At 32.5% G+C, this 25,582-nt stretch overlaps 15 protein-coding genes across 15 annotated transcripts; 6 read left to right on the top strand and 9 right to left on the bottom strand.

The window, feature by feature from the left end:
• Positions 1 to 1,258: 1,258 nt before the first annotated feature.
• Positions 1,259 to 2,260, top strand: EIN_162310 (hypothetical protein; the record flags this gene model as incomplete). Its single annotated transcript, XM_004185895.1, has 1 exon — positions 1,259 to 2,260. One exon carries the CDS (start codon positions 1,259 to 1,261, stop codon positions 2,258 to 2,260), a length of 1,002 nt encoding a protein of 333 aa, XP_004185943.1.
• A 127-nt stretch (positions 2,261 to 2,387) lies between these two features.
• Positions 2,388 to 3,467, top strand: EIN_162300 (protein HRB1, putative; the record flags this gene model as incomplete). The annotated part of the gene is made up of 1 exon (XM_004185894.1): positions 2,388 to 3,467. One exon carries the CDS (start codon positions 2,388 to 2,390, stop codon positions 3,465 to 3,467), a length of 1,080 nt encoding a protein of 359 aa, XP_004185942.1.
• Positions 3,468 to 4,328: 861 nt separating this feature from the next.
• Positions 4,329 to 6,012, top strand: EIN_162290 (RNA-binding protein, putative; the record flags this gene model as incomplete). Its single annotated transcript, XM_004185893.1, has 3 exons — positions 4,329 to 4,421; positions 4,688 to 4,801; positions 4,951 to 6,012. The coding sequence occupies 3 exons, from the start codon at positions 4,329 to 4,331 to the stop codon at positions 6,010 to 6,012; spliced, it is 1,269 nt and encodes a 422-aa protein (XP_004185941.1).
• A 2,951-nt stretch (positions 6,013 to 8,963) lies between these two features.
• EIN_162280 (histone H2B, putative) lies at positions 8,964 to 9,365 on the bottom strand (the record flags this gene model as incomplete). The annotated part of the gene is made up of 1 exon (XM_004185892.1): positions 8,964 to 9,365. The coding sequence occupies one exon, from the start codon at positions 9,363 to 9,365 to the stop codon at positions 8,964 to 8,966; it is 402 nt and encodes a 133-aa protein (XP_004185940.1).
• Positions 9,366 to 10,015: 650 nt separating this feature from the next.
• On the bottom strand, positions 10,016 to 10,705 carry EIN_162270 (hypothetical protein; the record flags this gene model as incomplete). Its single annotated transcript, XM_004185891.1, has 1 exon — positions 10,016 to 10,705. One exon carries the CDS (start codon positions 10,703 to 10,705, stop codon positions 10,016 to 10,018), a length of 690 nt encoding a protein of 229 aa, XP_004185939.1.
• A 1,000-nt stretch (positions 10,706 to 11,705) lies between these two features.
• Positions 11,706 to 13,658, top strand: EIN_162260 (hypothetical protein; the record flags this gene model as incomplete). The annotated part of the gene is made up of 1 exon (XM_004185890.1): positions 11,706 to 13,658. One exon carries the CDS (start codon positions 11,706 to 11,708, stop codon positions 13,656 to 13,658), a length of 1,953 nt encoding a protein of 650 aa, XP_004185938.1.
• A 77-nt stretch (positions 13,659 to 13,735) lies between these two features.
• EIN_162250 (hypothetical protein) lies at positions 13,736 to 14,617 on the bottom strand (the record flags this gene model as incomplete). Its single annotated transcript, XM_004185889.1, has 1 exon — positions 13,736 to 14,617. The coding sequence occupies one exon, from the start codon at positions 14,615 to 14,617 to the stop codon at positions 13,736 to 13,738; it is 882 nt and encodes a 293-aa protein (XP_004185937.1).
• Positions 14,618 to 14,848: 231 nt separating this feature from the next.
• EIN_162240 (hypothetical protein) lies at positions 14,849 to 15,331 on the bottom strand (the record flags this gene model as incomplete). Its single annotated transcript, XM_004185888.1, has 1 exon — positions 14,849 to 15,331. One exon carries the CDS (start codon positions 15,329 to 15,331, stop codon positions 14,849 to 14,851), a length of 483 nt encoding a protein of 160 aa, XP_004185936.1.
• A 1,110-nt stretch (positions 15,332 to 16,441) lies between these two features.
• Positions 16,442 to 16,940, bottom strand: EIN_162230 (hypothetical protein; the record flags this gene model as incomplete). Its single annotated transcript, XM_004185887.1, has 2 exons — positions 16,442 to 16,842; positions 16,919 to 16,940. The coding sequence occupies 2 exons, from the start codon at positions 16,938 to 16,940 to the stop codon at positions 16,442 to 16,444; spliced, it is 423 nt and encodes a 140-aa protein (XP_004185935.1).
• A 623-nt stretch (positions 16,941 to 17,563) lies between these two features.
• On the top strand, positions 17,564 to 18,181 carry EIN_162220 (60S ribosomal protein L16, putative; the record flags this gene model as incomplete). Its single annotated transcript, XM_004185886.1, has 1 exon — positions 17,564 to 18,181. The coding sequence occupies one exon, from the start codon at positions 17,564 to 17,566 to the stop codon at positions 18,179 to 18,181; it is 618 nt and encodes a 205-aa protein (XP_004185934.1).
• Positions 18,182 to 18,320: 139 nt separating this feature from the next.
• Positions 18,321 to 19,217, bottom strand: EIN_162210 (hypothetical protein; the record flags this gene model as incomplete). Its single annotated transcript, XM_004185885.1, has 1 exon — positions 18,321 to 19,217. One exon carries the CDS (start codon positions 19,215 to 19,217, stop codon positions 18,321 to 18,323), a length of 897 nt encoding a protein of 298 aa, XP_004185933.1.
• A 189-nt stretch (positions 19,218 to 19,406) lies between these two features.
• On the bottom strand, positions 19,407 to 20,000 carry EIN_162200 (hypothetical protein; the record flags this gene model as incomplete). Its single annotated transcript, XM_004185884.1, has 1 exon — positions 19,407 to 20,000. One exon carries the CDS (start codon positions 19,998 to 20,000, stop codon positions 19,407 to 19,409), a length of 594 nt encoding a protein of 197 aa, XP_004185932.1.
• A 426-nt stretch (positions 20,001 to 20,426) lies between these two features.
• Positions 20,427 to 21,946, top strand: EIN_162190 (hypothetical protein; the record flags this gene model as incomplete). The annotated part of the gene is made up of 2 exons (XM_004185883.1): positions 20,427 to 20,914; positions 21,163 to 21,946. The coding sequence occupies 2 exons, from the start codon at positions 20,427 to 20,429 to the stop codon at positions 21,944 to 21,946; spliced, it is 1,272 nt and encodes a 423-aa protein (XP_004185931.1).
• Positions 21,947 to 22,750: 804 nt separating this feature from the next.
• On the bottom strand, positions 22,751 to 23,860 carry EIN_162180 (hypothetical protein; the record flags this gene model as incomplete). Its single annotated transcript, XM_004185882.1, has 1 exon — positions 22,751 to 23,860. One exon carries the CDS (start codon positions 23,858 to 23,860, stop codon positions 22,751 to 22,753), a length of 1,110 nt encoding a protein of 369 aa, XP_004185930.1.
• A 455-nt stretch (positions 23,861 to 24,315) lies between these two features.
• On the bottom strand, positions 24,316 to 25,070 carry EIN_162170 (hypothetical protein; the record flags this gene model as incomplete). Its single annotated transcript, XM_004185881.1, has 2 exons — positions 24,316 to 24,420; positions 24,660 to 25,070. The coding sequence occupies 2 exons, from the start codon at positions 25,068 to 25,070 to the stop codon at positions 24,316 to 24,318; spliced, it is 516 nt and encodes a 171-aa protein (XP_004185929.1).
• Between the last annotated feature and the right edge of the window lie 512 nt (positions 25,071 to 25,582).

Below are 25,582 nucleotides of genomic sequence, written 5' to 3'. Positions count from 1 at the left end.
GTAAAAAGAAAAAAACAGAAATGATCGATTTTGCATCACTCGCAAAGAAATGATTTTGTTTTTTCTTTTTTTTTGAATTATTATATTTAGATAAGTAATAGTTAATATATTAACTAGTTTTAATAATTAAAAAGATAATATTAACTTTGTTTTTAATAAACAAGATTTGAAATGTTTTATTTTTTTGATTATTTTTAAATAACTAAAAATGTATTAATATTATGTATTATTATGTATTATAAATATTTAATACAATTTGAGGGTATAATTTATTTATAATAAAAAATTTATACAAATCTAATAATTGTATTTAATAATTTAAATTAGAATTTAATTGTTGTTTTTAATTTGTGTTTTTATCAAATTTGAATAAATTATATTAATAATATATTATTAAAAAAAAGCAATACCTCAACACTTTTTAAAAATACAAATTGTTTTAACTTTATTTTGAAATGTTAAAAAACTTAAAAAATCTAAGATAACAAATGTTATATTTTATAATTTACATTTTTATGATTTAAAAACAATGACATAAAAAAGTTACAAACCAACATTGGAAAATAGCAATATCATATGATTTCTATAAAGTAATAAAAATTATAACAAAAAATACTATTTTTATTAATTCAATCAAAAAATTGATTTTTGAAAAAAAGACAATTCTATAAGTTATAATTAAGTTTGTAGTACATTTATCAAATCGTAGTTTATTTGATAAAATGGTTAAAAAGATAGTATAGTAAAAAGAATAACATTCTAATTATCAAATTATAATTTTTTTAATAAATAGAATGGAGTCTGTTTTTGTTTCAACCTTCTATTACCAACCACCAAAAAAACAATATAAAAAACATTTATTGTATTAATTACCAAGTTAATCATTTAAATAATAAAAACAATTATAAAAACAACTACCATTCATTGAACGACTTAATTAAAAATGCTATATTATTAATTAAACATATAATACTTTTTTCAATACGATAATCGTTACTAATAAACGATAGAATGTTTATAGTATATTACTCATTTATGAATTAATTCGAAGGCAACAAAGAACCACCGTTACCACGATACAAGTAATGCCGATGCCAATATCCTTTAAAATTAGGTAACTTTTCTTCCAAAAAACCCTTTGAAGAAATTAGATAAGAATTACCCAACTGGGGATTCGTGTTTTTGCTGAAGTAAAAATTAGCGGCAAAGATGAGGATTTTATAATAGGAAATAAGTTCCATTTAAAAAAGTAGAAAAGATGTCACGAGCCGAGAGTAGCAAACGTGGGATGAGTCGAATCAAAGCAACGAGTCGCTTTAATTCGACGATGGAGATGGAGACGATAGCGTCATGGAGTGAAGCTGAGCAGAGTGTTTTGAATGAGAATTTAGTGACATACCCAGCGGAGAGTTATACGGAGTTTAAACGATTAGCTTTGTTACTAACTAACTTACCTACTAAACGTCTTCGCGACGTCTCTTTACGACTTCAATATATGAAATTAATAGAAGAGAAAAAGATCACGACATGGGAAGACTTCATTAAAAGTACTTTAAGTCCACGAGCTAAAAGTGAACGTCTTCGAAGAGATTCACCTTCAAGATCTCCACGAACTCCTAAGAGTGCAAGAGAACATGGAGAAGCTTTCTATGACTCTCCAAGATATAAAAGACCTACTAAAGGAAAAAGTATAACACCACAGAACACTGCGGGATTGATCACAAGAGACCCACAGAAGCTTATTGAAGAAAATGAATTCATCTTAAGAAAGATCGAAAACTCTTTAGGAAATGTCGATATTAAAGACTGCAATAGATTTAATTTTAACTGCTTCACTGTTATGGATACTACTAAATTCTGTAATGGCGTCGTTTTGCCAGTACTCCAGAACTCTCCTATTAAGGTACAACAAGCAGATTTGGACGCAAAACTCATTAATCCAACCGGAGAACTCAATTTCAAGATCGGCAAGCTCTCTCTGAATCAAATGAACAATATCCAAAATACTGACTACGTCTTGGAAAGCCCTCAGATACTAAATAATGTCCCCCTCCAGTTGCAACAACTTTCTATAACACAGGGAAATCTAGAGACTCAGATGCAAATGACTGGAAGCAATGAGGAAAATACACAAGGAAATCAGAACGGTACACAGAACTATGAGGGGATGGAGGAATATCAACAGGAACAAAACGACTCATTTATTAATGGAAGCTTCGGTGGATATGGCCTCACCGTCTCTTCGCTGACGTCTCAGTAACTTGTGTATTTGTGTCTTTTTTTGGTCTATTTTTAGGAAAATCACCTCACACGTGACAATAAATATACCTAAGATTCGTGATCTCTTTTCACCCCAAGAAATGGCACTAATTAATTTAGAGATATCTATGGACCATGAGCGCAGAAGCCGGAGTTCGTCCCGTGAAAGGGGTGAGAGCTGGAAGCGGAGAGACCGATTCAACAAGGAGAAAGCAGAAGAGCGTCATGAGGAGAGCCGGGATCGTGAGGAGCAAAATGAACGGAACTCGATATTAGAGCAGCTGGAAAGAGAACGTCGTACCGTCTTTGTACGTGGCTTAACGACGGAAGCGACAGACAGTGAGATCATCTCATTTTTTAAGTCTGCCGGAACGGTAGTGACGGTTAAACAAATCATCGATCAAATCACTCAACATTCGCGAGGGTTTGGTTATGTGGAGTTTCAAACTATAGAAGAAGCTAATAAAGCTATAAATATGAGTGGGAAATTTTTTAAAGAAGGAATTCCTTTGTTTGTGGCCGATTCAAATTCTCAACAAAATAGAAACGTGTCAACAGTGGCTGCTTTGCCACTGGAAAGTAAAACTATTCGAGTTAGAAATTTAATTAAACAATTAGATTTGGACGATATTAATCAGGTCTTTGGAGTGACCGGAACGATCGTCAAAAGAGAGTTGAAAAGAGATGGAGATTTCAATTGCGCACTTATAGAATTCGAAACTATAAAACAAGCTAAAAAAGCTATTGAGTTATACGACGGCCGAAAATTCGGAAACGTCAAGTGGGAAGTCTTTTCGGTGAAAGAGAATGGGTCAGATTGTATCAATGAAGATGATGAGAAGTTATTAGCGCAAAGAACAAAAGAGATGATGATGCAAAGATTGCAGGGTGGCGGAACGGTGTTTGATCAAGAAAATAAAGAGGGTCGAAAAGCCTTATTTGTTCAGAACATGTTCTCTTTAGCAAAAGAAAAAAGTGGATTTGAGGCGGAATTGAGGGATGATGTGTTCGAGGAATTAAAGCAATACTGCCGCGTGAAAGACGTGATTGTCGATATCCATCACCCTAAAGGCGTCGTCTATGTCGTTTGTGAAACAGCTTTAGATACTCAAAAAGCATTTTCAGTACTTAACTTGAGATGGTTTAATATGAGACTCATTCGAGCCGAGTACTTCCCGGAAAACAAGGTGCCAGTGATTAAAAATTGAATGATGTTTTGGACCTTCTCTTTTTACTATTTTGTTGGTTATTTATAGTTTTATTTTCTTGTTATTTTTGAAATTTCATTTTTTGAATAATTGTAGTAATAAATTGTAGTAAAATTTATTATATTTTTGAGAGTAGAAGGTTAACTTCTTGGAGAATTAATTAGAGTAATCAAATGATAAAAAATAATAATTAAACAAATTCACAAAAACAGGAAATTTGAAAGAACCAAATCATGGAATGGTGTGGCTATTTGTCTTTTTTTTATTTATCAATAACTATAATTAATAGTATATCTATGGTTTTTGTTATTTTGTTGAGAATTCAAAAATAGGAACCCGACTACTAAAAATATTGTGGTTGATAGAAACAAACATATAGTTAAACAAACCATTGTTAACTAGTAACCTCTAATCCTTGATTTGTGTTGATTTTTTTGCGACATTTGAAACCCCTAATGAATCGGGACATTTGAGTTGGTGAAGTATCGAACACATAAAATGTAATAATTTCTTTCTATTATTTATAAAAGCCGAAAACTATTGGAACACATCAAAAAACATTTACATCATCGGGAACATTTGATCAAAATCAGAAGTTCCGATATTAATAGTACCACTGGTTTGAATAAAGAAAAAGTAAGAGAAGAATGCTACAATTTAATAGTAATATCTAGTACTTATCTAGTACTTCTTTTATAGCAAGAAGAAAATCACCAATAGCAACATAGCAATTGGCTTTACAAATGTCCAACCAAAAAGAGTGACTACTGATAGTAAAAATATAGTAGAAGTATAGTACCACGGTAGATTTGAAAGGGTGAGTGACTAAACGGAACGCAGAACTGTGAAGAGCAAAAACTGATGCAAGAGTATGTTCAATGCGACCAGAGTGTCTTATACGTGAGTAACCTTCCCACTTCTATTAGTGATCTTCGTTTACGAGAAACATTTTCAGTTTGGTTTTGTTATGTCTTTTGAAAGAACTTACATGGAAGAGTTTCGACGATATCTTACGAGTCACGTTACAACCACAGAGCAAAGGAAACTCGGCGTATATCCAATTTGCAACGGACAATGGAGTCTTGAAGGCACTAGAGAAGGTGCCTGTGTATATAGATGGGCACCAAATCAGAGTAGAAAAAGCTAAGACTCAAATGACTCTCTTCTTTGCGAAAATGGGCGGGTCAGTCACACAACAACAATTCAGAGAGGAGTGCGAGAAGTTCGGGCAAGTCGACGAAGCTACGATCATCTTCGACAGAGAGACGAAGAAATCAAAAGGGTGTGGATTTGTCAAATTTGTCTATAGAGATGATGCCGTCAGTTGTTATAATGTTTGTTCTGTGTAATACCTTTTTCGGTCTTAAAGTACCAGACATAATAATACAAAGTACTATTATGTATGGTAATTCAACTACCAAATGAGTAAACCCATTTTGAAAGTGGTGGAATGAGCTCTTAAATAAATAACACTCACATCAAGTATCACAAATTCAAAAAGAACTACGTTGTGGAATGGGCGCGGTCTCAAATCCACAGAGCTAGCCAAGCAGACAAATACACAATTTTTATCGGTAACCTTTCAAAGCTCCAAGCGACGCAAAAACAAATTGAGCGCCGTTTTAATCAGTACGGCGTCATCGAAAAAGTGACGATCATTAATCGAACAACAGAGACAACGGCGTACGCCTTTGTTAAATACGACAACACGTTATCCCCCACCGACGCAATTACAGCGGAGAACAACTCAAATTGGGACGGACAAATCATCACAGTGGAATTATCGGAGAATTCCATCCCGACAAAGAAAGAATCTTTCAATGCGTCCTCGATGTCAATCAAACCGTTGCTCCGCGAGCCGTCACGAGACTTATTAAAGGATCAAAAGAATGCTCGGGAGTCTTCTGACCCTTCTTTCACATTTAAGTATCAAGACAGAGGGCAAGAGAAGGACGAGCAAAAGGAGAAGAAAAGGTCGTTTAAAGCTCTTCATTCGTCTCCTGATATGTCGACGCCTCAATACTCGTCGCATTTGAGTGCTTTCAAGTCGAGCTCGAGCAACACCCCTTACTCATTCACCCCCTTCCAAATTTCGCCTCATCAATCCCCCCTTTCCGCCACACGTTGTCAAAATGTCAACACACCCAATCTCCAGGGAACTCAAAAATTCACCGAGTTCAAGCTTTCCCAACAGGCGCAGCCGTTCTTCCCATCTCAGAAACTTCATAGACAACCTCTCAAAAAAGACAACAACGGGTTGAGTTGTTACTCCAAAAAAAATGAGAAGATTGAGAAACCGGAAAGGTTTGAGAGATTGACAAAGCAAATGAGTGACGTGGAACGAAAGGATCATATGATCCTGGAAAAAGCAAGTAAGGCAGATTCAATGCCTGAAATCCCATTCCCAGAATCACTCGCACAAGACGCTATGCTCAACGACGCTATGGACGCGCCGATGAGAAAACTTCGAAGAGATGACGATCTCGACCTCGAGTCTCTCCACGACTTCATGAAAAAGTCTTCGTTCCTGGCAGACGACGACTAACCGCAGTCTGTATTTTCTACTCACATGTTTCACTTTCTTTTTATTCAATTCTTATTCAGCTTATGGTTTTAAGACTAGAGTTTGATGCTTTTGTATTTAATTTACTTATTGTTTTCTTTTTTATACTTTTAGTTACAATACTCTTTTTAGAGATACTGTCGACAATAACAAACCACACACTCACTTTCTCCATCAGAGGAGAAGGTGAGTGGTTTTTGTTGGAAGGAACTCATTTGCATCACAAAGACCTTAAACAATTCCAGCCAAAAGTAATTAAAAAATCATCTTCTATTCAAATATTGTCTATTTAATAATTGATATAACTAATTAAATATAATACAATTATAATACAATGAAATGATAATGAACTCCAACACATTTTCGAAATCAACAATACCAGTCAAAAGTGTCTCTTTTAACACAAATAAGCATCTATTTGTCATAAAGTTGAATGTATAATTATTTTTTTTAATATTAAAAGTTATTTTAATATTAAATTGTTTATTTAAATATTTATTTAAAGAAAAATTTTTTTTTAAATGACAAACCAGTTATCTATTCGTTGTATAACAAAAATACATTATTGACAATAGTTATTTTATAATAAAATTATTATATTTACTAGAATTGTCTATATCTAAAATAGAAATAGGAAAAAAGTATTTATTAATTTAATCAGTTGATTTTTGGCTTGTATTTTCAAAATGTGTATAGTTTAAATAGTATTAAAATAATTAAAAAAATTTATGGAAAAAACAAAGGTTGGGTATAAAAACAAAAAAATTTGTCATCTAATCGCCACAATGATGAAAAAGTTGAATGACAATCCATGATTTTTCGATACTCTTCTGAGTGACCAATAACAACAAATGATATTCTTTACTCAATAATTAATTGGTTCTCACTTAATGTTTGGTTTCTGTATTGAAAGTAAAGAGTGATAATAATTATAATTATAATTATAATTATCATAATAATAATAATAATAATAAGAATAATAATAATAATAATAAGTCTTTTCTAAAATATTATTAACCTGAAAATTAGCCAAATAATTACATACCTCAATATCATTTACTATTACTTTTAATTATTTACAACCATTTGAAAACCATTCACTATTAGAAAAACAACCATACATTATAATAAATATAATTATCAAAAATACTAAAGCAATTTCACACACAAAAACAACACTTAACATGTTGGTAAAAAGAAGAAATAATAGTCAGCACACAAAAATCATTAATACAAAAAGTTACATTAAACTACTTTTTGTTGAATTCATTTAAGCTTAACATTGTATATAATCGATTTTTTTGACTATCGTTTTATCTTTTTTATTACAACAGACAATTATTACAACTATATTTCAATAACACCACTTCATAAACGAAAATGTTTAAAGTAGTCAACTATTGATTATCAATTTTAAAATATTAAATAAAAATTTAGTATAAAAGATATCACTGTTAACTGATTAAAATAAACGAGACGCAAAAAAACGCGTTTAAAAAAATATAATTGAAATTTTGGTTATTGTTTTTGTTTAGATAAAATGTGTAAAATTATTTTTAGATTTTTTTTAAATAAAATAACTAACAATTCTTTTGTAAACCCATTCTGCCGCACAAATCAACGAAAAATTTAATTGTAATAAGTTTGTCTTGCTGCTCCGATGTTGTCACAGTTATGATAAAGATTTTTCTACTCATTACTAGTGTCTGGGAAAAAAATTGGTCGATTATGTTTCAGACCTAAAGCTAAAATCGCATTAGAATAATTGTAAAAACCTAGTGTCTGGTCTCTTGTTGTAATGTGAAAACTGCTGAAAGATGCCTCTTCATACAATAGCAAATTTATATGTAAATTATTTTTAGAATTTTTTTCTCATTTTTATATTTATAGAAAAAAAAACGCAATTTTTTGCGTCTCGTGCATTTTGCCAAAGAAAAAAAATACTATTGGCCGGTTAATCATAATGTTTTTATTAAAAAACAGCTTAAAAAATAAAATGTGGTAACTTTTAAGTATGTAAACATGTAACATCAAAGATAACACTAAACAACTTAGTGTTATCTTTAAATGATAACACTAAAATAAAGAGAATATCATAGTTAACTAAAATTATATGTAAGACTTAAAGCTCCCATGTACATACACATAAGATATTAAACCTAATTTACATCATCTAAAAATTGAATGCATTATTATTTGAAATTTTAAAGTTGTTAACAATAAAATGATGAAATGTTGTTCTGAGTGACAATAATCAATTATTCATTTTTATTAATAATTGAGATACAATACAACTTACAATGTAAATCATCAAATACGCAAACAAACATATTCATAAAAGTGGTTTAACATATTTTAATTTCAATAATTTAAAATAAATGATTGTATGTTTTTTATTCATCATAAATTGTTCATTTTTTTGTTTTGGCATTTTACAAATATGGTTAAGATTATTTTAAAACATTTTTGTTAATTCCCATAAAGTCGTCACAATTGAAAAAAAAATCAAATAATATATTATTTTATTATGTATAAATTATAATTTATTTTTCTATACAGATAAGGGAATCGATATATATAAATTAATTTAACTAAAAAATATAGTTTTTTCACTACAATTATAATTTGGCAAATTATCACCTTTTTCAAAATTTGCCAACCATTACGGTTTGTGAAATTTTGGCAAATGGCTATAAAATATTTAAATTACTTTTCAAATGGAGTATTATTAAATTATAATATATGATAAGAATAACAATAAATTATACGAAAAAGAATTGAGTACAATAGTACAGTAATAGTATTTTCTCATAGTGTTTTTAAATAATAGTATTTTAGTATTAATATTAAAAAAAAATAAGAATAGTAAATATTTAAAAAATGGTATAGATAATAATCTATATAATAATAATATTAATAACAACGAACATAAATTAGTTAGAGGCGCTGGTAGTGATTGCTTTGCCTTGTGCTCTAAGAACAGCCGAATTTCCTTCAGAAAGTGCATGTTTAGAGAGATCACCACGTAAGATGAGTTTTGTAGCTGTTTCGATTTCCTTTTGTGTGACTGTTGCCTTTCCAGAGTTTCTTGAGAGTGCTGAGGCGTCGATAGCGATTCTCTCGAACACGTCTCTGACGAAAGAGTCCATCACACTGACCGATGGGAGTGTGATTCCAATGTCTGGGAAGACGGAGCGCAGAACTCGTGAGATGTAAAGCGCATAGGAGTCAAAGTTCTTCTTGACTTCGCGTTTCTTCGAATCATCGGCAACTTTCTTCGGTTTCGTCGCATCACTTTGAACCTTTTTTGGTGTTGTTGTCTTCTTGTCGGTCATCGTACTTCTGTGTTTCTCAGAATTCAAACGCCCTTATATATCGCAGGACCACTTCCTCCAAGTCGGTTTCTCTCTTTTCTTCAGTTCATTGCATAACCCTAGTATACTTCCTTTGTTTTTTCTTTGTAGGGTTCGGCATTTTCTCAAAAAAGTGGAATTTTGGAAATTTTTGTCTTTTCGTGTTGAGTTTCAGAGATACGATTTTTGTTTTCAATAAGTTAATCCACTTCGTTTATTATTTGGTGTATTAATGGTATAATTTATTGTATTGATACTATAATAACATTGGTTTATTATGTTTGTTTTTATTTTGAAAAAACTGATTTTTCGAAGAAAAGTCATAACATTTTTAGGTTTTCTGTTTTTCTCTTTTTGTAAAACAATGACAAAACTATTATTATACTATATTTAAATTAAAGTTTTTTTAAATAAACCATATAAAAAAATATCGGTGAGCAAAATCAATAAACATAGAAAAAAACTGAGTACTTATTTCTTTTCTTAACCGATATCTTATCTTATTTCTTACTATAATGAATAATTAAAAATAAATAATTATAATAAATAATAAAATTAACTATATTTTTATATTTATTACTCGAACTGATTATAGTAAAAACAAATTATAATAAACTATAAATAGTGTCCCTTCAATTCATCCAGTCGAGAGTTTTGAGCCACGTCTTTTCGACGTCCTTGTGTTGTTCCTCCCACTTTGGGTAGTTGAGGACGTTTTCTTTAATTTTAGTGACCATTTTCTTAGAAATCTTTTTTGTCATAGTTTCGCCCATAATAGCTTGTGGGACATTTCCTGCCAAGTCGACGCAAGAAGTTGTGTAAACTGTCGTTCCTTCTTTTTCAGATTTAGTGATTAAGCCGCCTTGGATGTATACTGTAGCTCTAATAGTTCCTTTTTTAATAGGAATAGTATTATCGACTGATTTACAATAAGTGATGAATTCTGTCATATCTTTATTGTGATAGCGAATCGTTTTTAACACAAAATCACGAGGATCTAACATTGCCATTTTTTGAGTTTGATAAATGATTTCATTACAGTCGTCTATCTTTTCTAACACTTCTTTATTCACTATTACACTTTTTAAGGACAAAACGTAAGCCGTGTCGTTCTGCGCATTAAAAATCTCAACCGGCTCGAGATCTTTTAATTGATGAGTGATGATCTTAAATGTAAATAATTTGTTCTCATTTGCTTTGGAATACACTTCAGGATCCTCTCCTTCCTTTGTTAATTTCTTCCACCCTTCATTACTTAATAACTGCTCTTTAAAAGACATCACTTCTTCTTTGGTAAAAGCAGTGTTATCTGTTGTTGACATTGGTCTTGATTTGATTGAGTTTGGCTTTTATATATCGTTGTTGTCTATCTCTCTTTTATTGTATCATTTAAAATAATATATTATAGTATATCATTTAATACATTTTGTTTGAAATGCAATATCAGAGAGAATTCACTTTTCCCAATCTGACTTGACGTGGATACTCTTTTTGAAATTTTGAACATTAATAGATGAAAAAAAAGACAAAAAAAAAATATAAATTTTTATACAATTTTTAGACTTTCTCGGCTTTTCTAGATGTTTTTTTTATAATTTTTAATTAAAATAATTTGAAATTGTTTGAAAAAAAATTTTTTTTTAATTTTCTTTTATTTTTTAAAAAATTAAAAAATTAAAAAATTAAAAAATTAAAAAATTAAAAAATTAAAAAATTAAAAAATTAAAAAATTTTCTAAAAAGTTTTTGATAAATATTTTTTTAGTAAAGTTTAATTAAAAAAACTATAATAGAATTGTAACTAAATTTCTAATTTGTAAGAGTTTAATTTCTTCGGCAATTCGTTATTTTTGTTATGAAAAAATAATCAAAAATGACGGTTTTGCCGACTCAAAATTTTTCGTTTTTTCGTTTTTTGATTGTTTTTAATTTAATTTCTCATAAATAAATTATAATATATTTCTTATAAATAAACTATATTTGCAAACAAATAATCAGAAATAACAAGACTCTCAATAAATAACTATTTAAATAGTTTTGTAATGATAAATAATAATTATAAAGAAACAATAAATCATTTTCAAGAAATTTTTCGACACTTCAGAAAGTTGGAATAGTTTTATTTAATAATAAAATAAACAATATAAAATAGAATTTGTCACTTTACGAGCGTTAAGAAAAATCGTGTTGAAAATTATTAGAGGAGTTTTTCTATATAAATGATGACTGAAGAAAACAAAAGCAGATAGAGTAGTATATGATAGTGTGTCCCTTGATTCTTTTCTTATTAACGATTACATACAGTTCTCAGTGTGACACGAGTATGGTAGAGACGTGTGAAGATTGTATGTCGAATGATTCTCTGTCATGTAGCACATGTAAATCGAATACTAATAAGTACTATGACAAAGACATGAGAACGAAATGTGCGATGTGTACTGCTATTAGATATTGTAATTACTGTACATTCACCAGTGAGACGTGTAGAGAATGTATTGATGGTGCTTATCTAGATAATGGGCATTGCTTTAAGTGTGATAATGATCAAGGGAAGTGTATTGAATGCACAAGTGATAACAAATGTGCAAAATGTCAAAGTGGGTATTGGGTAGATACTCTAACAAATACTTGTGTGGATCATGAACCTGAAGTGTCTTCTTCTACACAGACAAGTTCTTCAGATGAGTCTTTTTCTTTATCAGAAGAATCTAACCAATCAAATCAGTCAAATGAAGACAGTGAGAGTTATTCTACTACTTCTGATTATTCAAACAATTCAAACAACTCAAATTATTCAGATGATTCAAATAATTCAAGTGAAGAACCTTATAACAACTCTTCTTCTAGTTACACTTCATCCGACCAAAGTGGTCAATCATCATACTCCAATGAATCTTCTTCTTTATCAGAAGAGTCTAATCAATCAAGTGAAGAACCTTATAATAACTCTTCTTCTTGTGATTCTTCATCGGATCAAAGTGGTCAATCATCATACTCAAATCAATCTTCCGAGGAACAAAGTACTTCATCAGAGTCAAATTCAATTGGAAGTGACTCAAATACCACATCTTCCGAACAAAATTCCTCAGAAAGTGAGAGTCAATATCCTTCAGAAGAATCAACAGAATCCAGTGACTCTAACAATTCATCTTTTGACACGTCATCATCTAGTAATGAAAAAGACACTGAATATTATCTCAAAGCTTATTACTCTGATGTTGCATGTGTATCAATTCAATACGAAGAAGTCTTTCCAATCAATCGATGCATTCCATTCACAACAGAAGATGGTACTTCAATTCAATATACACGTAATATACAAGAAGATAAAATAATATTAAATGTATACAACAGCTCTGATTGTCAAAACACTACAAAAACAGTTGATGTTGAACTCACAGATAATTGCACTGACAACTCCAAGACTGCGGTCATCACTCAAAGTGAAAAGGAACATCTCTCCTTTGATTCCTTTATTGAGTTCGTCGTTCATAAATATATCGAAAACACACAGACGGAAGTGCAGACTATTTTATACACAAAAATGGACTGTGAAAACTTTCAAAATAAAACAAATGATAACAACTCCGCAAGTTATACAACTCATGTCGAAATGAATGTAGCAACTTTCATGCAATTTGAAGCATCTGATGAACAGTGTAAATTACCAATTAAAGAATTCCATTGCAGCTGCAATACACAATATGACAATACAACCTTTGTAGAGTGCAATAACAACTTTTTGAAAAGAACGTACTTCGTCGACAAAGAAGCGACTAAACTGGCGTTTAAGGAGTTCTTCCCTATTGGAAAATGCGTTTCACAGAACTGCGAAAACACGGTTTACTCAGGAAATTCGTTCATGTCAGAAAACATCGACGGGAAAATGACGAAAAAGTGCTTCTTGGGAGTAAAGTGCCAAGGAGAGTACTTCGTTACAGAACAACGAAATATTGTCGGAAACATTACAAAACTCGGCGCTGGCGCTTTTGTCGAAGAATTTGTGTCGAGTATTGATATTAACGGGATGGATGATACAATATTCTCTACCAAAAAATTTGCAAATGAAGACGAGCTACAGATCCTTGTAATACAACAGTATACGTTGTTGGACGACATGGTTTTATCAACACACTACAAGGCAAACGTGACAGAAGATGTCGCAACGTTGGAAATTGATAACCCTGTTGTCGGTTCTGGGTTTGGTATAAAGTGCGGAACAGTTGGCGATATTAACGTTGACAACCAAAGCATTCGTGTGGAATGTACTCATTGAGATTTATTTCATGTTTATTTGTTTGGTAACTTGAATGAAATTACAAACCATAGTTTACTTGGACTACACAGAACATATCAAATCGTTCTGACATAATTCGAGGGGAAGTACCCACGTTTCCCGTTGATCTCGCCATACCACCAATCTCCGTTCTCCTCGAGCACATCCACAACATCTCCTTCAGTTAACGACAACTCATTTTCTTGAGTTGCGTCAAAATCGTACAAACTCTGGACCGTGCAAAGCGGCTTAGTCTGTTCTTTTGTAACCATCATCGGTACGATTTTGTTTTCTTCTTTCGAGAATTTGAAGTTGGGAGGAACTTCTTTCAACACGTCTCTTATTTGGAGCCACTTGTCGTTCACTGTGTCAAGGTAGAGAGTGTAACACAACAGCAAACTGCTCATTATCGGTCTCGCAATGGTGTCTCTTTCTTCGTCTAGATACCTTGTCTCTTCGAGTATCTCCGAGCGCATTTTGGAGTATCTATCACACTCCGCGTCATACTTAATTTGGAACTCGGATACTCTGCCCTGTTTGTTGGTCTTCTTGAGCAGGTTGTCAAGCTTCTCTTTGTGTCTGTCCATGTCGATTCTAGTCTTGTGACAATCATCGATCCTCCTTTGCACGTCGTCATAGTGTTCGATGTGCTCTCGTAATGGCACAACCAAATCCTGTTCAATCGTTTCAAACCCAATTTTTCCAACAGACTCCAAAATCTCGACGACTTTTTTGTCGTTGATCATTTCGGCTGTTTGGCGCATCGTTTCGACTGGAGTGAACGCCTGGACTGGTAACGCCTCTGCACAATGAAGAATTTGTTTGTACAGTTTCTTGTTTTCGGTTACTCGTGCTTTGGCGGTCCTCAAGTCTGTGTCGTGTGTCTTCTCTTTCATGTGAAGGTGAGTCTTCAATTGGAACATTTTTCTATTGAATTTTGTCCCCACGGTTTCAGTCATTCTTCAAATTGGATATTTTTCTTCTCAAATTCGCGCCTTATACATTTTTTCGTTCCACCCATTTCAATCTTATGATTTTTTGACAAAATGAATTTTTTTTATTTATTCAAATTATATATTCAATAAAAAACAATAAATTTTAATTTTAATTATAATAATAAATAATTATAATGATTCGACAATACAAAAAAACTATACTTATTAGTAAATTAAGTTAAAAACAATTATATTTCAGTCGCACTGCAACACAACTACTCTTTGTGGGCAGAAATTCCTCGACCCACAAAGAGCTTGTTCCAATCCCAAGTAATCAAAAGATCGCTGAACACACGTCCCGACCCAAAAAGCGTTTTGTTTACAGATCTGGAGATCCCACAATCCCGCACCAAAGCAGACAAGTCTTTGATCTTCGTCTTTTTCTGGCAAGAAGACAACACCACGACTTTCCAAAGCCGAAAATTTTTGCGCACAAATAACATTTTTTCGCCGCAAAGAAAAAACAAAATTCTTGTTATTGTTACTCATCCCAATCTCATAATGCTCCGCATACCCACCAAACACACTCCCGGAAATGTCACTGACAACAACATACAGCCGATTTTTCCCTCTCAGCTTTTCACTAAAGTCCTTATCCCCCATCCGCCAATTTTCAGTATCTGAGTCGAACAACACAGACAGGTGTTGAGCAGAAACCCACGAGCGGAGAAGATCCATTTCCTGATCAACTTCAATTTCAACTGGTAAAAAATCTCTGATCGGGATGTTGTCCTTCGTTGTTACACTTAATGGGTTTTTTATTATATTTTCGTTTGTTTCTTCATTTTGATTAATTAACACTTTTTCATTTACCAAGTCACTTGTCTGTGTTGTTTTCGCTATAGAAAGAGTGGACAATTCCCCCCTTCGTTTACTATATTCATCCGAATCGTCGTCCGATAAACTAAAATCATCCCAGTCATTCGCCTCAAAACTTCGGGAAAGTTTGCTGTATATATTTTTTAGCGGCGTTCCAAGTCCATAGCTTTTTTTGATTTCAGATTGATATTTCTCTTTGAGATTATGACTTGAGAGGAAAAGAGATGCGTCACTCGACGTATTCACCCCAAAAATCTCTAATACGGTTTTTACTTGGGCCAAATCGTGTAAAACATTTTCAACATCACGAAAAACATTTTTTAGTGCCACGTCATTCAAAGACGAAACAGATTCTGACAATTGGCTGAGTGACTCTTCCAACATCAACTTGACTTATCAGTTTCAAAGACTTCTTTTTATACTTAATTTTTATTCATGTCTTATTGATTGTTAATTGTATAGTTGTTTTATAATTCATTTTCTAATTTTTTCAATTTGTTTTAATTTTATTGGCTTTTTAATGGTTTTTATCTAAACGATTGACTATTTCTATCTTTATAGTTTACTTAGTAATTATTATTAACTATTATTAAACTAATAATTTTTATTATTAGTTTTTTTTGACAATAGAAAATAATTATCTTTTCAGCATTGTGTGTTAATCTCGCAACAAATTGTTAAATTCAAACGATATGTCATTTTTCTATTAACATTTGTAAAGTGAATAAGTTTAAGTTCATGTATTGAAAGAGTCTGTTTATTTATAGTTAGAACACATTTCTTTTTTTTATTTTGAATAGTAATAAACTTAATAAAAATATTAAGACTATAAACTAATTTTTAATAATATCAAATAGAAATCTAATAGAAAAAAATGAATGAAAATTAAAATTATTAAAATCAATAAAAAGTGATGAAAAAAGTCACAAAAAACCTAAACAAATCATTCAAAAGTGGCTCAATAGTATTTTACTCATCATCATCCTCACACTCCATCCCTTCATCGACCTCGCCCTTTTCAACAAAATCACTGTCCTCTGGGTCTTCTTCCTCCATATCGCACATGTCGTCACATGAGCAGCACTCGTCGATGGTGACATCAGTTACACCAAAGAGATGGACGGTTCCCTTCCCTCTCATCTCGAAAATCACCTTCTCTTCGCTAACCTCACAATGTATCTTCTCCTGGTAGATCCCAAGCTTCTCACTTAAGAAGGCAAGCAATCTCTTTTGGTTATTCTCGAGAACAATGTATATCTTGGCTTCACTGTCCCGGGTTGGTGTTGGCAACAATGCTGCTGACAAAAAGTTAAGGACATAACCCTCTTCTGTATTAACAGTCACCTTTTTGGGTAACACAACTACCTCACCTGATTGTTAGTCATCAAATTTCTCCGCTTAAGTTTTCCATCATTCCGCACAAATCAAAATCACAGAATAACAAACAGTGATTCTTCGTTCCTTCCATCTCAAATTTCTAAATTTTAAAGTTCGGATTCTCTTTTTTAATTTACTTTTTATGTTTTTTTCTTTTTTTACAAATTTTCTTTTAATTTTAAAAAAATTAAATATTTGAGGTTTTTCAATTATTTTTTTCATTATGATAAATTAAAGGTTTTAAATAATATAATTATATTTTGTTTATTATTTGTTATTATTGAAATAAAAAATGTATAACAAAAAACAAAAATAATTTATTTTAAATTTATTATAATAAAAAAATACTAGTTTCATTGGTAATTTATATTTAATAAATTATAATCAATAATATAGTTTAGTTATATACAGATTATACCATTCAATTATAATTTTAAATATGAGTCAACTTTAATATAATATATATAAAACTTTATTATATCAGTGAAATAATTAAATTTAATTAAATTAAATCAAACCATCACAACGATATTATTTCACGAACAATCAACAAATACAAGCCGAAAAAAGCTACAAATAATAGTTAATAAAATTAAAAAACAATTAATAGAACAATTGCCAAGAAAAACCCGATAACCTAAACTTAATAGTAAAAGAATTAAAGAAAAAAGAAGTAGAGCAAACTGACTAGGGCAACTGAGAAATTCTGCAGACATGGAAGGGCGCAAAAGAGTGATAGTAGTTGATTGTAAAGGACACGTCTTAGGTCGCGTAGCCTCGACAGTAGCCAAGCAATTGTTGTTAGGCCGCCGCATTGTCTTAGTGCGATGTGAGCAGCTTGAAGTCTGTGGAACCCTCCGCATGAGATTAGTCAAGTGGGAGATGTACAGACGTAAGAGAGTCAACACAAACCCATTGAGAGGTCCATATCATCAACGTTCCCCGTCCAAGATGGTTTACAAGGCGATCAGAGGAATGCTCCCCAAACACAATTTCAGAGGAAAGTCTGCTCTTTCTCATGTCAAATGTTTCGAAGGATGCCCCGCCCCATACGACAAGATGAAGAAGTCTTCGATCCCTGAAGCCGCTGTTATCTACAACTACAACCCTACTAGAAAGAGAACCCTCCTCGGCACCCTTGGAACTGCCATCGGATGGAAATACGCCGACGTCGTCAAAAGAGACGAAGAGATCAGAAAGGCTAGAGGCAAAAAGTACTACGAAGCAAAAGTCAAGAAAACTACTGCTATGAAGGAAGCAAGAGAAAAAGTCTTGGCTGACAAGAAATACGAAGAGAAGGTCAAAATCCTCAAGCAGTTCGGGTATGCTTAAGTCTACTGATTTGTTGGTCCGTTAATTCGTTTTCTATGGAAGTTGGGTTTCGTTACTATTCATTTTAGTTTCATTCTAATTAAAAGTAATGAAATAGTTGAAATCGAAGACTTTGAAGTCAATCATTAATAAAACACGCCTAATTGATATCTTTCGGCATCTTCGGCAGTTGTGTCTTATTCTTGAATTCTTCGTACTCGTCCCCATCGTCGATATTATCAAAGTTCAGTAACACGGACGCATTGGTATCGACCATCATCGATTTATCTTTTTGCTCAAAGAAGTTGAACGCAATGGAATTTCGTGTTGGCGCCGCACTACTTTCGCTCGTCACCGATTTTTTCTCAGTGGTTGGAAGCTCCAAATTGGTGTCTAAAGGCGTTCCAAGTGTGTTAACAGAGACGACAGCAGATTTTGGCATTGACGGTGTCTTTTGAATGTTATATCGGGTGTCAAAGCCACATTTTAAACATTCAAGTTGTAATTTCCCTGGCGGATTATCGTCCATTATGATGGTCAGTACCGTTCGTAAAACCTCACGAAACTTGTTGACGCGATCTTTGTCTTTTTTGTCTAGAGCATCAAATAGACTTTTTAATGCTTTGCGGTACTCGCGCATGTTCTGCGTGTGCGCCTCTATAGTGTTGAGTTCTTCTTTAAAATGTGGGTACTTAAAGATCAGAAAACGGTGGAGAACACCAATGTTCATTTTCACCTTCCCGTTATTGAAAAATGAGAAAAACTGAAGACGGCCGCCACCGACGGAGATCACGTCTAAATGATTTAACCGGTTTTTGTTGGGCACTACTTTGTTGTTAATCTTTATCGTCTCGGTCGTGTTCGGGTTCACGTCCATCACAACATTCGCTTCTTTGTCGCACGTGAACGTGCACACAACCCCGTTGGCGTCATCAAGTTGGATGGCAGAGCTTTTGTCTGAGCCCAGTTGGTATATTTTATTCGGTCGGATATACAGAGAGTTCTCAGAGGTAGGAGAGGAGAACCGGGAGATTTTACAACAGTACCCTCTTTCCATGCTTTTTATATCGTTTTGTTCCACCGCCATTGATTCTTTATTAGTCAGTTCATTCCGTCCATTTGAGATATGAGTGATTCACTCATATCCTTAATAAAACAAAATAGAATTGAATTAATTTATTACTATCGGAGAAAGTTTCTTTTGGAATGTGAGAAACTAAAGTCATACTATCTAATACTATTGTTATTAAAATGGATCCAACTCATCCACAAAATCTCGTGTGTCTGGCGTTCCGTCTTGAGTTATCCCAATTTTTGGCGGAACGACACCCCTTATAGGGCGTTTTCTTTTCATCCCTCCTATTTTGATATCTTCACGGATCTGTGTTCGAAGTTTTTCTATAGTTTGTTCCGTCTTCTCTATCTGATGTTGCTTTTGTGTTAAGACCTCTTTCTCTTGTTGTTCCTCGCGCTTTTCAACGATCGCCTTTTCGACTTGTTCTAAATGCTTCTTCTCCTCCTTTTCAGCCTCTTCGCGAATTTTATACACTCGCTTCCCCGTCTCAAGGTCACGGGACATGTCAAAGTAATCTTCGGGTAACTTCTCCTTCGCGACACGTTGCGAGCTGTCCTTCAAAAGTGCGCCAAATCCCCCTTTTCCTCCCGCCCCTCGAATATTAATTCTTAAACTATCTCCATTCCGCAATGTCGTTTTGTAACGACCACCCTTGTCAGTCAAATAGAAAAAATCTTCGGGAATTTTGAAAGCATCTGAAACGTTGAGTTTTGTTGAGTACACAGGAAAAGTGAAAGTTGTGTTTTGATAGGTAATTTCAACCATTAAATTTATTACTTTTTATAGATTTTTTTTAAATTCTATTACTAGTAATAATATAATAGTACTATAGTTAAAAATTATCAAATAAAAATACAATAAATAATAATAATATTATCGTTAAAGTAATTAATAAAAAACACGACAAATAACGGGAATTTCAGCCACACAAAAACAACAATTATTAATTAGAACATTATTGTTCTAATTATTAATTAATAATAAATTAAATTATTCAAACTATAGTGTCCAAATATTGAAAATAATTGAAAAGTTGTGAATTTTTGAATTATCAGCAAACAACCCAAAAAAAAAGAAAACTACTCAAAAAACCATCAATAAATTAAATAAAACTATAAAACAACTATATTGAGTGGTGTCTGACAAAAATTGATTTTGACGCACATCAAACAGACTTGAACTAATTAAGTCATGCAGAAACGCGATGATTCATGGACTCATATCTTTTCAACAGACTACATCGACGTGATGTTGATGAAGAAACGGATATTCAAAAGTGGTCTTCCTGAAGATCTTAATATGCGTTCACAAGTCTGGAAATTATTATTAGGATATTACACCCCTTTGAAGAACGACTGGCAAGTTATCGACGAGAACTGTCTTCGGCAATACACAAAGTACGTGAGAGAAATATACCCCAACGTGTCTTCAGAGAGTTTAGACAAAGTTTTTGAAGCGACTTGGCAAACAAAGTATGCCACAAATGTTTTTGAAAACACAATTTCCACATTTAATTTAAACGATGATGAAACAAAAAGAATGCGAACTATCGAAAAGGATATCATTCGCACAGTCATAGGCGCTCCCTATAATCGCGACGAGCCAATTCGTCATGATTTAGCATTTCGTCGTATTTTATTTATCTTATCTCTTGTTAATGGGGGTGTTTCTTATGTTCAGTTTGTTGTTTGATATTAATTTAATTATAATATTAATAATAATATTTTTAATTATAATTATATTATAATTATTAATTTAATTATGATATTATTATTAGTTTTATTATAATAATATTAATAATAATATTAATAATATTAATAATTTAATCATATTATTATATTAATAGTTATTAATAATATTATTATTAGTTTTATTATAATAATATTAATAATTTAATTATAATAATATTCAAAGTAATGACCCTTAGAGGTATGAACAATATCTGTAACGTGTTTTACACCCAATTTGCTTCATCTCAAGACAAACCTGATTATAAAAAAGTCGAGGCGGAGACGTTTGGGTGTATGTTTATGTTAATTGACCAAATGCGGATGTGGTTTCTCCCATCGTTTGATAATCAGAAAAATGGGATTAAAGACTCGATGAGTCAAATTGAACGCGTTCTAACTAAAACTGACAAACAATATGCCGATAAGCTGAAAAGCATTGGGGTTGGCCCAGAACTCTTTGTCTTTCGGTGGTTGACACTGTTGTGTTGTATGGAGTTCCCGTTGAGCGAGACACTCCGCTACTGGGACTTTTTCTTCTTGGACCTTGACAACTTCCCGTTGGTCAAAGCCACTTGTGTGGGGATCCTTTTAGTGCTCAAGAAAGATTTGCTGGGTTTAAATTTCTCGCAGACCCTCTCATTCCTTCAAAATCTCCCCAAGATCGAGTTTGGAAAAGTGATGAAAAAAACTAAACAAATCTTAAAAAAAGCTAAATACCACATCCGCCCGTTCTCCCAATCACAATCTTCTTCCTTTCTCAGAATTCAATTAACTTCCCAATCTCCCGAAAAATTGGAGAGCGAGACCTCTGAAATGTTCTCTTGCTCGTCTAAAACAGAAATCGGAAAAAGTACAAAAGAGAGCGACTCACAATCGGCGGCAAGTGAAATGACAAGATCAACAAAAGTCAGAATCGACAAGTCAAAACGAAAAGCAATCAATTTCAAACTGAAAAAAACTCTTTTCGATTTCGAAAATTGAAATGTACTAGAAAATCATTCTAATTTATTATTTTTTTTAATTCAGTCATTTGTATAAATACAATATTTGTATAATTAAATATAATTAAATTTACTATACTTTTTGATATGCATTTTAATTTTTAGAATAAAAAAAGTGATTATTGTGGTGTTGTAAAAATGAATAAATAAAATATAATTAAAAAAAGTCGGGACCTACATTGACCACCACCGTTTACCAAAATAAAATATTTGCCGCGAGTGTTTTTTGAAGGAAGTCCACTTTTCAGCCACTGTTTGTGCGTCCCCATGTCACCCACTTTCCTTGTCCGTACTGTGTGGACGCGGATGTGGTTCCACCCCGCTTGCGGGGGGGTCAGGGGGGATCCGCGCCAAGGGAGGACTTGGAAAGTGGGTGAAACGGTGCACAAACAGACTGTTTGAGTGCGTCTTCAGAGCCTTCTTTTCAATGCTCCGTCTTTCTCGGTTTCCACTAACTCGAGGTGAATTTTCGGCATTTCTTGAATTCGGGAACCAGACCTAATATTATCCAAAACGCCCATTTACTATAATTATAATTAAAAAATTATAAAATATAGTAAATTAATTCTATATTTAGACTGGGTGAGGGTGGGAAAGGTCTGCCCCCAAATTATTCTAATCAAAATTAACAATAAATTAGTTTAAGTAAAACTCATTAATAATAGTGATATAATAAAATTTATTAAATAAATAGTAATATTATAATCATTCCAATAAAAATGAAAAATCCAAATTGAACCTATAAATAACCATAAATAAAACTATAAAAAAATACAATTACACATCACACATATCTTTGTTGAAAATTAGTTCCTGGTCTTTGTCCAATGAGTGATGGCGGAACGTTGAGGGTTAAAGGCATGAATGGGAGTCTCGACGGTTTAGCAATTCCATCTGTTAATTCCAATAAGTTTTGGAGATTCGTCCCAAACGCATTTAAGTAGTTAGGGTCGATTTGTAAATTCTTGTTGATTGAGCTTTCGACGTAGTTGAGTATCGAGTTGTTATCGCGGACAAGTCCGTCAATCCGGAGAATGAGGTCTTGCAGATTCAGTTCCTGCCCCGTCACGCCGCACCGGGTGTCGCCTTGGAGCGGAACGGGAGGGACGGTTGGAATGTTCTGGAAGGTTTCGATTTTTTGGAAGCGTGGGCTGTCACTTTCGGGATAATTAATTGTTGACATCTCCTCCATTTTCTCGCCAACTGGTGGTTGTACAGTTGGTTGTGTTTGTTGAAAAGATTTCAAGCTTGCAGACTCGTCAACTTCTTCTATTGGGTTGACTTGCATGAACATCGCTGAGCCGCGGTTGTGTTTGAGTGTGCGCGGGCCTTTAACTTGATGGATACCACTTATAGTATTATAACTATAATTTGAACTAGTTTGGGATGAACCATTAGTAATAGTAAAATTACTATTACCGAAACTATTTTCTTGGTTGAGAGAAAATCTGTTTTTGTTTCTCGATTGAGCGACACTGATTGTTGCGGAGTCTGGGACCGACCTTCTCTTACGCTTTTCTGCGTCCAACTTTTTAGGAGTTGGCTGAGGAACTTTTCGATTTGGTTTTGATTTTGAGATCCGAGGACTTGAGTGGTTTGAAATGTCTGGAGAACAACTTGGGGAACTTTTAATGTTCTGAGCACAGTAACTCTCCCAAGTGATGTCGTTCTTTTGTGAGTTCCATTTCAGTCTCATAATTATCTGTTGAACTGTTTTATGGGGAAAAAGCATTGAAATTTCAAATATCATTTTCAAGTTCTTTTCGCTTATCTCAAGGCGCGCTATGTTTTCTTCTAATAAACGTTGTTCGTCGTCGGTCCAGAGAACTGGCGTTGGTTGTGAGATTTCGGATTGAGTACTGTGATCGTCAGATACAAGTATCTCACTACTCATATAATCACTTACGTTTTGTAGTTTTTTCTCTTTTTTTTTTCTAGTTTAATATTGGTTCATTTGTAATTCAAATAATTAAGACTTAACTCACACTCTTGTGTTTCTTATGATTTTGGCTTTTCTGTCTTTTGGTTGATTCTATTGAAGTTTTAAACTAGAGTTAGTAATTAAATAAATTATATTACTTGGTTATATTTTTTAAGTGACCAATCAAAGTGTCGTTTGTAACAGTTTTTAAAAAATAATCAAAAATTGGGGTTTTCAACTATTCAATCCCAAAACTTAAACATTTCTCTCTTTTTTTTACAATTCTTCCTGTCACTAAGTGACGGGTTTTTTTCTGTGTTATTTTTTTAATAATATTTTACTATATTTATTAGTTATTTAATAGTATTGAAAATCGAACTGAAGTCTGACAAATAAATTCAGGAACACACAAAAACTTGACAGTGTGGTTAAAGGAAGTTGTGTTCAAATATTCCCTTATACTGGGCATTGCCTTCCATACGCATAAAGACCATCTGGCAAACCTTTTGGCCTGGGTATAAACGAATCACTCTCTATAAATAAGTGTTAATTATTATTAATTAAATTATAATAAAAATATAATTATAAATAAAAATTTCTAAATATAAAAATAAATTTGTATAATAAATTAAATAATTATATTTAAATAATAATTATTATAGAGATTATATAATAAAAATTAATAAATCATATAATCTCAAAAATAATAAGAGTGAGGAAGGTAGAACGAGAATATATTTGAAGAGCAAAAACGAGAAGAAAAGTGACAAACATTTGAGGAGTTATAAATCTCAAGAACCTGTCTGTTGTTGATGCCTGGGTTCATAAAAGAGGCAGTGATATGGACGAAGAGCCCAAGGCGAGCGAAACGGGATCTTCCTTCTAACAATGCGCAGAGACCATCGGAGAGTCCGACAACCTCTTTGGTAATTCCAAGACAGGTTGTTTGTGGTGGAACCTCAAAGAATTCGTCATCAGCAATTTTGTGGACCTCTGTCTCTTCTCTATAGTTGGTAGACTCTTTTATGTCAAGTGGTTCTGACTTGTTGATGAAAGTTCTGAACTCGTTGTCCAGACTCAAGTCGATGGAGGCGGGGCCGACGTTCTTTGCGTCGAAGGGTGTGATGGTGATTTCTTTATCATTTATAGCTTTCAAAATGGCATCGTGGCTTAGTACGGACATGCGGGGTAAACACTTCTTTTCTTGTTTTGCACTTATATAACCCACTTTTAGGGTTTCGTTTATAAATAAAAAGGAAAAATATTAATTAATTTTTTTAATAAAAAAAAGAATTAATCTTGCAACACGAAAACTAGATTTAATTATAATAAAATTAATAATTAATGGTTTGTAACCAGTTATACAACCTTGTTCCAATTTCGTTTCAACACTTAATTTACTCTTCGAAAATAAAATGTTACATTTATTGAAGTTAAATCACCTTTTTGTGTTGAAGTCGAGTTGAAGTTCAACCAGATTAAATAATTTATGAAACTATTTATTTTTATTTTAAAACTTATTAATTAAAAACGTCAAACACCAACAAAAGTTTATTTTTAAATATCTTTAACTCTTTATAATATAATATAATTAATAGTACCAATTATTTTGTTTAAATTGTGGGAAATACAATTGTCTTTTCAATTGTAAATATAATTTTTATCTCAACAAAATATAATAAATAAATAATAATT

Source organism: Entamoeba invadens (genome assembly GCF_000330505.1).
Source record: "Entamoeba invadens IP1 unplaced genomic scaffold scaff_1105074724785, whole genome shotgun sequence".
Classification (NCBI taxonomy): Eukaryota; Evosea; order Mastigamoebida; family Endamoebidae; genus Entamoeba; species Entamoeba invadens.
This window is presented reverse-complemented; position numbering and strand designations above follow the sequence as displayed.